The following is a 12,463-nucleotide window of genomic DNA, read 5'->3' on the forward strand; positions in this document are numbered from 1 at the left end:
GATGCATTTAACTACTTAAGAAGGTAGACCCACATATTTACCCAAGTACAAGGCTCGAGGCATGAAAGGCACTTCTCTTTTCCCCCTCGAGGTGTCTACTTTAATTATCCCCTAGGCCACAGGACGCCTCCTGCCACCAAAATCTCCAATAAAACCAAGGCTTCTCATTTCCCAAAACCTATGGCATGATGAACTAACTTGTGCGGACCTTCCAGGAGGCAGGGTGATGTAGATTTATCATAAACATGGCAGTCTGGACTGTAGATGAGAAAGTGTGACACTTTTGCAGGTGCATACTTGAATATCTGGTCATGAAGAGCGGATAGCCGCACTTACAAAACATAGGAGTCATCTAAATTGGCCAACACATATAGCAAACAGCCACACACTGTAAAGTTGAGAAGGCAGTATGTTTCTCCTCCTCAGTCGGAGCGAAAAGAGAATGTGCTGACAATCTGTGCTGCCGCTAGCAGCATACGGCGTCGCCCTGCTCACTTTTCAAGCCGAAGGGTCAGGCTTTTACCAGGAACAAGAAATAGAGCCTGGTAATGGATGAATCAATGATTTTACAGGACGCGCTTTGACAGGGCGTCTGTCTATCAAACATGTGGAACTGTAAGCCAGAAGGATGGCGGTGGCAAAGAAATTATCGGAGCACTACAAATGAACTGATCAGAGCTGACTCAAGTATACACAAAAGTAGCAAAAAACAAGTTTCAGTAGTCGAAGCAGGACAGTAGCAAAACCGTACTAAATTGGAGCAGTAATGCAAAGAATACTGCATGAAAATATCCTAAGCACAGTTTCACGCCGGGGTCAGTTGTAAGCAACAGCCGTATTATAAAACGTGGTATCAGATAGCACCGTACCGATTGTGTTTATTCCTTTATCGTGGAATAAACACCTCACAGGAAGCATCACGACATGACAACAGCTGCTTCTAGTTTCATTTAGGCGAAATGATGGGTGCCTGAATCCCTTGGCTAATTTCGGAGGTTCCTTCCTTATTAATCAACCCGAGGCAACAGCTGAAGCAGTGAAACGAATGCATGCTCCCGCGGTGGTGCCAGAATGCTGCTTCTCACTTTCATGCATCAGGTAGCATGTAACCCCAAATCCGCGCAGCACGAGATGTACCCATAACGCGGCGCTCATATTTTGAGGCCATACACAGGAAGTAGAAGGCCTAATTTGTACCAAGACCTCCTCCCTCGGAAGTTTTACGCCTAAGCTAATCAAAGCGGCGGGGGGCAGTTTGTGCCAACTGCGACCAAAGACAGAAACTAGGCCTTGCCAAACAACGACGTTGTAGCGTTTTTCCTAAAAAGGGCCATCGAATGCCAAGCAGGGGTAGAAAGGTGCGCATGCATCAGGACGCAGAAATGTATTTTGTGGTGCTTGCGCTGCGTTACTCTGTTTTTTCAAAAGGTCAACTCTTGCTCGCCTTGTTTGGAAAGCCGCGTGTGGCGTAGTTCTCTACAGGACCGTCCCACGCTCGCTATGGTAAGTTACCTACGAGCCCTACTCTCGCGTGGGGTTTCGTGTCATGATACTGTTTTGTCTTTAGCCTGTTCTCTACAAGGAGAAGAGAAGGAGTTTCCCCAGGAGCAACAGCCCGATGAGGGCGAAGGCAAAGGACCAAATCGGTAGAGTTCGTGCGGCCCTGCTCACCGATTTTGCCAGTGCGCCAAGCGCCGCAAAGGGGACTATGCGGGGGCGGCTCCCCATCATTCCCAGAGGCTGAGGCAGAGTAGAGGGCCTCCTATGTACGCCCCCGTGAGACCCCATGTCTAACAAGAGGAAAGGCCGGCCAAAGCGAGGGAAAAGCTCACACTACTTCTTTTTAAGTTACGGCTTTCCAAGGACCTTGTTTGTTGTTTTGTTATCAGAGCCGCCTTTGCTTCCTGAAATACAAGTAAACAACGAGCCTGCGGAAAGGGACAGAAAGCGGGCTCCTTGTGGTCTTAGGTAGTGTTTCCCCACATGAAACTCCTTTGAGGCGTTCGCTGCTTGTGGATTCTTATATTCAATTTGAATCCACAGTTTGCCTGTAGACGTGTAAGCAGCAGTAGCCTATGGCGTTTTGTCGCAAAAGGCACCCCAGTGCCACACGCTTCTTTCTACAACTAGGAGCGTGAGGAATCAAAAGTTGGCTTACCACCTTTTGCGAAATTTTGTGTTCAGCCAGACGATATAACCAACTGGACTTTAAGTATCAGGATAAACCAGGCTTTTCGCACGGATTTCAATGCCCCGAGGGCCCGCATTTCCCTCGGGCGCAGTGTGGGGCTGTGCTGTGAAGCTTGCCCTAGCTGCATTCTGCCTCATGCCTCCTTATTCAATGGCTCGAACACTGCGTTTTATTACAGTCTTGTCGCATTCTGCGTTCATGCTCATAATAAGATGCCGTGGCGTCTTTCCTTTAGAACGCTGATCTGTTCTAACTATAGCATCCCTTTACAAACACGCTTCCTCCATCAGAATAGAGTACACACCTCGGCCGGCACATTACCGCGCTCATCGGTAGTCTTCAGTTGAATAAACCGCACTTGGCTATCTAGAGACACTCCCAATGCTTTCCTTTTGAGTACACTTGTGGTGCCCGAAGAAGCGAGCAGTGCGTCGAGGCAACAGAGTAAGACACAAGGACAGCACTGCGCAGGGGGGATAAATAGCACTAAAGAAAGTCGAGGCACTCAAAGTCCTCGGGGTCCCATAATTCAGGGTCGAGCCCTGAGGTGGAGCGCTGCTCACACCCAGTGGAGGGCTCTTGCTGTTGATCCTGCGGATAGTGTGCTGTATAGTGCTGCTGCTGGTACTGGGACACAGTGGACAAGGCTTGTGCATTCCACTGTACTTGGCCCTGTGTGTTTGAGTTCGGGTGGGTGTTTTTTGCGCCGGCTAGGGCACCTGTAGAGGGGGCAGGTCTGAAGTACATGCTCTGCGACACACAGGCTTGCGTAGCTAAGGGAGGCTGGAAGGGGTCATAATTGCTGCAAGCCTGAGCCTCTACAGATCGAAGGGGCCCCTGGGGGGCGCTTAAGGTGCCGCCGATGGAAATAAACTCCTCAGTATCGGTGTCTTCCACTCGGGGAAGCCTGCTACATGACGCCCCGGGGGGAGGCGGCGTCACCCGGGTTTGTTCTGCTCACACATAGCAAAAGTAACAGATACAGCTATGTGAAGGCCACCGCATGTCTTGATAAATACAAGAACACGACATTCTAAAAGGAGGAAGGTATATCCACCGCAGATGGGGCACCGAAAAGGCATTTAGCAAGAAGGTCAATAGTGTTGAACCCTCTCGCCCCTCTCCTGCTACCCAGTGTACCCGGCATTCGGGCAGACAACGTGAAAAAGGGACAGCGTGCGGGAGGCATAGATTGCGAGGGAACGTATGGAAGCATGCAAAACACCGAGTGACTGAGGTAGCGGGGGGCGGCACTGAGGGCCAGAGAGCAAGAGGCAGGGTGAGAAAAAGACTGACATATAGAGGAAAGCACAGAGAAAACGGGGAGTTCGGAAGCCAGATGCACGGGAAAGGCTTACCCCTAAGAAGGTGGGTCAGACGGTTCTCGCAGAGGAAGGTTCTAACCTCGTCTACGAACACTTGGCCGTATTTTTGTCCCTACAGAAGCATGCATCTCAATGGCAGGCTTTGATTGAGAGACTGCTTTCGAGAGCAAGACTAGGGATCTGCGCCTCAAACGCTTCTATCACCACCAGGGGGGAACTCGCGCCCTCTCTTTTTGAACGTGCGTGGGGCCCTTATCGCAGGCAACAACAACCCCCCGGTGGGATGTGCGCCTAGTAGCTGTGAGCGGGGATCGTGGGGGAGACGTCTGGTCTGGCGGTCGAGATACCCATCTAAGTCTGCCGCCTTACCTTCTTTTCCCCGTGAAGCTCCTTGAAGGGAAGGTCTTGCAGCTGAGACAAGCACGTTGGGAGGTAGCGAACCATACCCTCAACCGCGGCATTTGTGGCGATGCTCTTTGTAGTCCTTAGGCCGCCCCGCCGAGCCAAATCCTCGCGTACCGCCATCAGTCGCTTCCGCAGATTTTCCCCTTGCTGGCAAGTGAGGAGGCTACCCTCCGTTTTCGCCCCTGTCGAGTCAGAAGCCCTCCCGCGCATTGCATGCATCAAGGGGGGGACGGCGGTGGCTGTTTCTGGGGGAGCGGTCTGCTTGGAATGCTGTGCCCCAGCAGCAGCAGAGGATGATGCAACATGCCGGAATTTTTTCGCAGGGGGTTCGCCTCCTGGCTCGCCGCTCGGGGGGGGCCCCCGTGAACAAACGGCGGGGTCAGTAGGCCCCGCCTGGGGGGCCCCCTCGTCGACCTTGACGCTCCGCTTCGTTGGACCTGTTGGCGACTCTTCAAGTGTCAGGGAAGCAACACACTCCCCCGCGGCATCCGCGCGTCTGCCCAGCTCAACGTAAGTCGCAAAGGTGCCTTGCTGGTTGGAAGACGCCACGCACCGCTCCCACAGGACCTGCAGCCGAAGAACTCAAGACAGCAGACGACACAAGGTCGAGCTGCGCTCACGAGTCTCGAAGGCGGCAAGGAAGGCAGCAGGATGTCACGCGGCATCAAACATGCAGCTTTCCAAACTGTGATATGCGCTAAAAAGCGCCATCCTCGTGAACGGCCATCCGCCGTTCTCTTCAGCAGCCTGGCTATCACCGCCCTTAGGGTGCAGGGAGGGAATCTTCGGGGCAGTCTGCTTGAGCTGGACGTCGCTCTTTCTCGAAGTCTCCCCAAAAGAGAAGGAAGGCAGGAAGGAAGCAAGGGAGGTAAGAGGCCCCCAGTGCGCAGTTTTCCCCCCACACCCCAAAGGGCCTCCTTCACCCCCCATCCACCACCTTGCCACCCCTCCTCGCGAGGAATGCCCCCTGCAGCGTATCCACACACGACTACATACCTCGTGTACAACAAGGGCGTGCAACAGCCGTGCTGTCGCTGCCTGAGTCCACTTCGCCTTCTGCAGACAGCCAAACTGCGGCTGCTGCTGCAGCATGCTCTGACACCGGTGCCCCTTGGGCTTGCGTCCAAGGAGGGCGTCTCTCAGAGAGGCCAGTGTCAGAGGGAAGGATGAACTTTTCGTACGAATGAAGCGCACCAACGCGACAACCTGAAGAGCCACCCCAAGACGCACAGCAGCCCTCCCCTGCATGGCAGCAGCGCATCTATCTTCTGACGCAGTGGCTGCAGCTGCAGCTGCAGCTGCTGCTCCTCTGCCTCCCCGTATCACTCTACTACTGCCGCTGGCGAATGTGCGTCGGAGAGCCTTTTTAGAAAAGCAAAGAACGTGCAGTGCAGACACCGCAGTCCCCTCCTTTTGCCATCACCGACGGCACGCAAACACATCCACACACCCACCTTCCCCTGCCTACACCACCAACAGGTGCAAGCTTCATCCCTAGTGCGACAGAGAGAGAGCCTTAAACGGGGAGCGCTCCCTTTTCCCTTTCCCGCCCCCCCTTCGCTGCTTTCAGTGGGCGCTCTGGCCAGAAAAGCAGCAGCAGCTGCTGCAGACACATGCCAGGGGTGGCTGCCTGTCTGCCCGTGCAATCCTCCCTCCTGCAAGGGCCTCCTCCCTGTGCACCACCTCGGATAGCCAAGCGACTCTCTCTATGACGCTTTTCCTCCCTCACGATGCTCACCTCCTTAGCCAACAGCCCGCAAGGGACCACGTGCGGCTTCGTGGAGCGCCTCCGCTTGCAGTTGTCGCATTCCGTTTGGCAAAGGCCGCTAAAATTCTCGCCAAAGTGCTGCAAGCACAGCGAGCAAGCAAGCCCCCCGCCCCACACGCCAGCACGCCAGCATGCCTCTACGCCGAGAAGGAGTCTGAAGACAGCGTTTTCGAAATTTCGAATGCAACAGGCCCCTAAGAAGGCTCAGTTGCGGACAGCCAGCAGAGCTAGCGCTACCCCAGGCTGCGGAGCACGGATTTCCGTGTAGGAGGTTCCTGCTAGCAGCGATGTGCAGCTGCCGCCTTTGCATGCTTGCCAAGCCTCCCTCGTTGAAGCTGACTGACACAGCGAGCGCAACGGGAGAGGGCAGGATGATGGCGAGCAGCCCGCAAAGGGGCACCTTCAGCGCTTGCGGGAGTCCATTTGCATCTCCCGTGAAAAATGCAAATGGGGGGGAGGCGAGCTCGCGTGTTTTGTGCGAAACAGCACGCAATGGGTGGTCTTTTGGCGAGAGGCCTACACTTGCGCATCCGCGCGCAGCTGTCTGCGCTGCGTGCCGTCAAGTGCTGCGCAGCTGCTGTCTCCCTCCCCTCCGTTCCAACTCGCGGCGATGCTGATGCAAAAGCCCTTTCACAGGGGAGTGAGAGAAGGAGGCGAAGGCGGAGAAGGGGCAAATACGGCAGGCAGAGAGAGACAGGCAGAGAGGCAGGAGGCAGTGTGGGAATGCGGCAGAGGGCGTGGGGGCTCACCCGAAGAATGAAGACGCGTCGGCATTCAAAAAGCTCTTCGCAGTATCGCAACATCAGCAGCAGGTTGGAAGTATTCTGCTGGCTCTGGCCTCCTCTGCAGCGTCCCTCGCTGCATGCAAAAAGCCGACAACACACCTGCTTTTGAAACAATACGAAACAAGACATCCAGCTTTTCCTTCCACCGCTGGCAACAGTCATCAACACCCCTTCATGGCTACGCGGTCCTATGGACGTGCATGCGCTGCGTATACCAAGAGGCCTGGTGAAAGCCGCTGCCTCTGCCTTTCAACAAGCCAACACACACGGAAAGTCTACTAAAGCCACACGCGCTAAAAAAAGTCTAGCTAGCGGCACAGGAAGGGAGGGAGCACTTCGTACAGCGAACTGCCCAAACAGGGAGAAGGAATAATGCTAAATTGCTCTTGAAGCACACGTAGCACACTACACGTCAAGGTAGAAGAAACGGCTCGTGGAACGCTTGACAGATAGAGAACGCAGGGCGCGACTCACAGAGACACACAGGCACAGAAGAAAGAAAGACATGCATGCACAGACAGATACATACATACATACATAGACAGATAGATACATACATACACAGACTGACATATACTTCCATACACAGACAGATACATACATACACAGACAGATACATAGATACATACACTGACAGACAGATACATGCATACATTCACAGACAGACATATGCTTCCATACACAGAGAGACAGATACATACACACATAGACAGACATGTACTTCCGTACACAGACAGACAGATACATACATACACAGATAGATATATGTGCGGCCGCCCTAGATGATAGCCGCATGCCTCCCTCGCTTCCCCTCTACACGACTGCGTGTCACTGCGTAAAAAAACGCCATGAAGTCAAGAGAGATCGATGTCTCTGGTGCTGAAGGAGAGGCGAGACGCACAGGAGACCTACCTGCCAGCTTGCATCAAGAAGGTTTGACGCTGCTTGTCGTGGTAATCATAAAGCAAGATGCACTGTGCTTCCTCTCCATCACGTCCTGCTCTTCCCGACTCCTGCGCGCAGTCCGGAGAGGAAAAGGCGCTTTTTGCGATTTCTCTTCTATGCTGTTTTTCCTTTCCTATGCTGCTTTCCCTCTCCTGTGCTGCAGCGCAGCTTCTAACCTCTATCCCTTTCTTCCCCCTTCCCGCCCTCGCACATGGCAGCAGCGGGCAGTCGGGTGTGTAGCACTGCCTGTATGGCAGCGCAGCGTAGTACACTGCGAGCATCAGGATGATGCGAAATTCTTCCCTCCGGTGAGCTACCTGCCTGGTAAAAGTTCTCCAGAGACTTTGGCATCGCAGTATGAATCACGAAGCGCACATCCTTCTTGTTAACTCCCATGCCAAAGGCCAGGGTTGCGACAATCACCTGCAAAGATCCGAAGCTACAACACCTTCACACCAAGGCTCCCGCGCACGCATGCAACAGCAGCAACAACAGCAGCAGCAGGAGCAGCAGCTGACAGCCACCCATATTTCACGTAGAAGAAGGCGTATCAAGAGCGCTGGAAATATGTACTATGGCAAGGCTACCACCCCCCTGCATGCCCCCCGAAAAGTCCTCTTTCTGCGTCGAACCTCAAGGCAACCAGCCAGCTAGCCAGCTAGCCAGCCCCCACTAGCAAGGCATCATCAACTCTATGATTCTACAGGTTGGTATCTCTTTGTAGTGGGAGCAGTAGCAGTAGCAGCAGACGTTCTCTAGGCCTCCCAAAGCCTTGCAGCAGAACGCCACGCGCTCACTTATCCCGCAACGTGCCCTTCTCCTTCCTTCTGCCCCGACAGCCCCCTTTGTCTACCGACTTTAGAAAGCTTTCTAAAAGACGCTGCCCTTATACGACCCTTCTGTGCAGAGTCGCATGCGCGTTGTCTTTGCCAAAGGCCATGAAGGAAGCGCAGCATCGCAAAGGCCTTTAGGAAAAGGCCTTACTCGAGAGCCTGCAAAGTGGCTCTGACAGCCATGCGGATATATCCCACCTTGTTTCGATTATCCATCCAGCTACGTTGCACCTGCTCCCTGCGGTCTGCATCGAGCTTCGCGTGGTAAAACGCTGCGGCTATGCCTGCATCCTCCAAACCTTCTGCCACCTTCTCGCAGTCTCTCTGGCTCAGGCTGCAGCAGCAGCAGACAAAAACCCCAAAAGACGCATAATACCACTCAACGCACGCACACACACAAACACACACACACACATACATCCTAAAGAAAGAACATGCTGTTTGCATGCATCCGCCGGGAAGCTCGTGATACGCCAGAATTTTGCAATATGGCACAAAGCCCATATAGGGGAACGGCAGCGTTGAGCTTCTGGCATGCATCAGGTGCAAAGGAAGGATACTTAGGAGCTAGAGATATGCGAAAAGGGGCCTCAATTTCCACGCCGGTGCCGCGTAGGGAAAGGGGGCAGCTACAGCGCTACATGGAAATGAGACAGGGACGGTAAGCTAAGATGGGACTGCATGCCATGCCAGTTTGGCGGATATGCGATGTCTATTATTCGGGTGCTGTACAGCCTATTGCAACGGGGAAAGAGAGCTATGCAACGACATATTTCTCTGAGCGCCTCCTGCATACACTGAGGAGGAAGGCCACGGTGCCTCTTCTTTGCGGAAGCCGCCAGATCACGTGGTGAGGGGTGCAGGATTGCAAGAGGGGGGATGGAAGGGGTGAGCGGGGGGTGTATTCTACGCCGCAAGGCACAGAATATACCCCCTATCGAGAGACAGACACATGCCCTACGGAGCCTCGCTAGGTGCACCTGCAGAGAAAGTGGGGGCGAACCAGCAGGCGATGGAACGGAAGCGACAGAAAAAAGAGGAGGGAGAGGAGAAAAAAGAGGAGAAAGAGGAGAAGAAGAAAGAGAAGAAGAAAGAGGAGGAGAAGAAAAAAGAGAAGAAAAAAGAGAAGAAGAAAGGGGAGGGAGAGGAGAAGAAGAAAGAGGAGGGAGAGGAGAAGAAGAAAAAAGAGAAGAAAGAGGAGGGAGAACTATTGAGAGCAACTTACCAATAGACGATTCCACAAACTCCCTTGAAGTTATCCCTTACGAGTTCTACTACCTGCTGTACCCACCGCAGTCGCTGCTTTGGCAAGACTTCATATCTGAATGAGGAACAGAGACGTGAGTGTCAAGGCAAATCACGCACACAGCATCAGCACCAGCAAGCGCAGTTCTACCTGCCTAGCTGCTGGCTCGCCTCGGAGCGACAGACAGACAAGCGGGGCAGTGCACGGCAAGGGAGAGGCATGCGGGCGGATCAGAAAGAAAAGCAGGGAGGCCTCTTCTTCGAGAGACAGGACGGCTGTGTTAGGGACTGTAGCGTAATCTCCACCTGAGATTTGGTCTGTCGAAGGAGCGCTGAAAAATCACAGGCTGCTTCATGCCGAGCTGCCGCTGAACATCCTGAAGAACGGCTACCGTTGCTGTTGCTGTCAAAGCGACTATCGGCACGTTGGGAAATTCTGCAGCGCAATAGAGACGCAATTGCGAGACCAGCGTGCCGGGAGGTAGGCCTTGATTTGCCCCCTTTCTTTGTCTTTGTATTTCGAATAGCGGGTTCGTGAGGATGTGTGGGGTGTGCCGTGAGAAAAGGGGGGAGAAGTGCGCAGATCGCTAGCGACTTTGGGTGGGGAGCAGCATCTCCGCAGAGAGAGAGAGAGAAAGCACTGCCCTCCCCGTAGAGAGTCCGGTTGGTCGATTTTCCTTGCTGGGAGCGTCTTTGAGAGGAGCGCAAGTGCGAGACAATTGAGTCAAAGGGTCCTCACGGGAGAGAGAGGGGAGGAGGGGAGAGGAGAGGAGAAGAAAAGAGCTTCAGTGCGCGTGTGGAGAGAAAGAGAGCGACAGCGAGAGAGAGAAAGAGAAAGAGAGAGAAAGAGAGAGAGAGAGAGAAAGAGAGGGAGAAAGAGAGAAAGAGCTTGAGGCCGTTTGCAACATATTTAAACACCTTCTCTCAAACGGCGAAGCTGGCAATAATCCGGTCTGAAGTCATTCCCCCACTGGCTAACACAATGGGCTTCATCCACTGCAAAGCGAGAGAGCCTTCCTTGCTTATTCAGCTCGTGGAGAGCAGATCGAAGTGCGCGGCTGCCGCTTATCTTCTCGGGAGTCATGAAGACCAGGTGAATTGGGCTGTCTTCATCCCTCCTTCACGCCAGGCATACCGCAGAAGTGCAGCACAGACGCATGCCATCAGGGGCACATGACATGCCGCATTAGTGGCGTGCAGGAGCTGCACTGTCCAAGGCGCATGCCTTCAGAGCTCTACATCTGCTGATTGAAAAAAAAGGAACGCCATCTCTCTTTTACCAGCTACATCTCCTTTCTGCTACAGCGGCATCATGTACAGGGAACAAGAGGGGGAGAAAGAAGGGAGGGAGGAAGAAGCGGGGGAGGAAGCAGAGAGGGAGAAAGATGAGAGGGAGGGGAAAGGAATAAAGAAAGAAAGGAGGGAGGGGAAAGGAATGAAGAAAGAAAGGAGGGAGGGGGAAGTTGCGTGCCGCTGCTCGGCTTAGAGGCACAGCAAATGAGACAAGTCCATGTAAGAATGACGCACAGCTCTTCATACACTTGACGCTGTTCTTCCCAGCTCTGGTTTGATGTAAATGCCCGACATTCAATTCCAAGGGCTTGCAGTTGCACCATCTGATCCTGAGAGAATCGGTAGCCACACGAAGAGCATTTTCTGCACGAGAGTTTTGTGGGGGCGAATGTGCCAAAAAAGCCCTTGGACAAAAACTACTGCTTTTCCCCGCTTTCTCAAAGCAAGCAAAGCAACACCCCCCCATCCACAGAAGCGGCTCCCGAAAGGAGCTCTCTTCCCAAGTGCACTTGATGCAGAGACCCTTAACTACATCGGCAGAGAGCATCAAAGGCTTCAGCATTGCATCAAGAAGATGACGCAAATAAGGAGGAGGGAGGAGCAGACCGCACTTGCATCAAGGAGAGCAGAGGCATGACGACAGCAGTTACCCCCCGCTGCACGACAGCTGGAAGCTGGAAACACAGGCTTTTCCCGCCACCTGTAGGCATCATGACGAAGACGTCCCGTGCACTTAGCACTGCATTGATGATTGATTTCTGCGAAGATCGCATAAAGACTCGCCCACCGTCGCAGCAACACGCCCGCCTCACAAAAGCGGCGCTGCATCGTCCGAAGACCCCTTAGAAGGGCAGGAGGAGAAGGAGACGCTTGCTTGCATGCACAAGGGCGGATGCGGCTAGATGTGGCCCACCTAAGCGAGGAGCCTAAATGTACTAAGCAGTACGAAAGAAATTTATCTAAGGAGCGCGGCAGCACACGCTCGACCCTCTACAAAGACTTTCTCGAACCTTCCTTCTGCACACGATCAATTCATTCGGGTTCGGGTGTTTACTTATGAACAACCGTGGATAGCGGCTGGAGCTGCGGCTGGCGAGAGAGAGAGAAAGAGAAACAAGGAGGACACGCGTCTACGAAGAAAAATCTTGCGAATGGAGCCTCGAGGAAGCCCATGTACAGCGGAAAGCCGGGGTGTACCTGCATGGGTCTGAAGGCGAAGTTCTTGAAGACGCTGCGATTGATGCGTTGCACCTCCGAATCCCATGGAAAAGCACGAGTTTCCCAGTTTGCGCATTGTTCGGTATTCAAGACAACTGGCCCTGCCCAAGCGTCGTAGTCTCCAGCGCCCACGTGATACCTGCTGCTGCTATTGCTGCTACTGCTGTTGCTGGCGGTGTTATAGGGGGGAACGGTGTCACGAAAGCCTCCTTGGGCGCAGTTGAGGGTGTCTTCGGAATTCCTGTCCTTAAGCCAAGCAGGAACGGTGGAGGCGGAAGAGGGAGGGCAGCCTCCCGCAGGGAGCTTGGAAGAGCCCTCAGCGCCGTCTCCCCATGAAGTCGACGCGCTGTTGCCGCAAGCCGCTGCTTGCCGCTGCATTCCACGAGGACTACTCTCGCCGATATGCGCTTCCGCAGCAGCCTGCCACTGCCCAGAAACGCCGCTTTGCCTTCCGT

The 12,463-nt window shown here is 53.9% G+C and overlaps 2 protein-coding genes across 2 annotated transcripts; both read right to left on the reverse strand.

Annotated features, from left to right (window-relative positions):
- Positions 1–2,677: 2,677 nt before the first annotated feature.
- On the reverse strand, positions 2,678–4,056 carry LOC34622414. The gene is made up of 3 exons (XM_026336084.1): positions 3,886–4,056; positions 3,550–3,628; positions 2,678–3,144 (listed from the first exon to the last, which is right to left on the reverse strand). The coding sequence occupies exons 1-3, from the start codon at positions 4,039–4,041 to the stop codon at positions 2,678–2,680; spliced, it is 702 nt and encodes a 233-aa protein (XP_026191869.1). The 5' UTR covers positions 4,042–4,056.
- Positions 4,057–7,382: 3,326 nt separating this feature from the next.
- LOC113147020 (ATP-dependent DNA helicase Q-like 1) lies at positions 7,383–12,071 on the reverse strand. The gene is made up of 8 exons (XM_026336099.1): positions 11,988–12,071; positions 11,025–11,119; positions 10,416–10,450; positions 9,804–9,933; positions 9,478–9,573; positions 8,451–8,586; positions 7,741–7,842; positions 7,383–7,487 (listed from the first exon to the last, which is right to left on the reverse strand). The coding sequence occupies exons 1-8, from the start codon at positions 11,991–11,993 to the stop codon at positions 7,383–7,385; spliced, it is 705 nt and encodes a 234-aa protein (XP_026191884.1). The 5' UTR covers positions 11,994–12,071.
- Between the last annotated feature and the right edge of the window lie 392 nt (positions 12,072–12,463).

The sequence above is a fragment of the Cyclospora cayetanensis genome, unplaced genomic scaffold, assembly GCF_002999335.1.
Source record: "Cyclospora cayetanensis isolate NF1_C8 unplaced genomic scaffold, CcayRef3 CcayRef3_contig_92, whole genome shotgun sequence".
NCBI classification, from domain to species: Eukaryota; Apicomplexa; class Conoidasida; order Eucoccidiorida; family Eimeriidae; genus Cyclospora; species Cyclospora cayetanensis.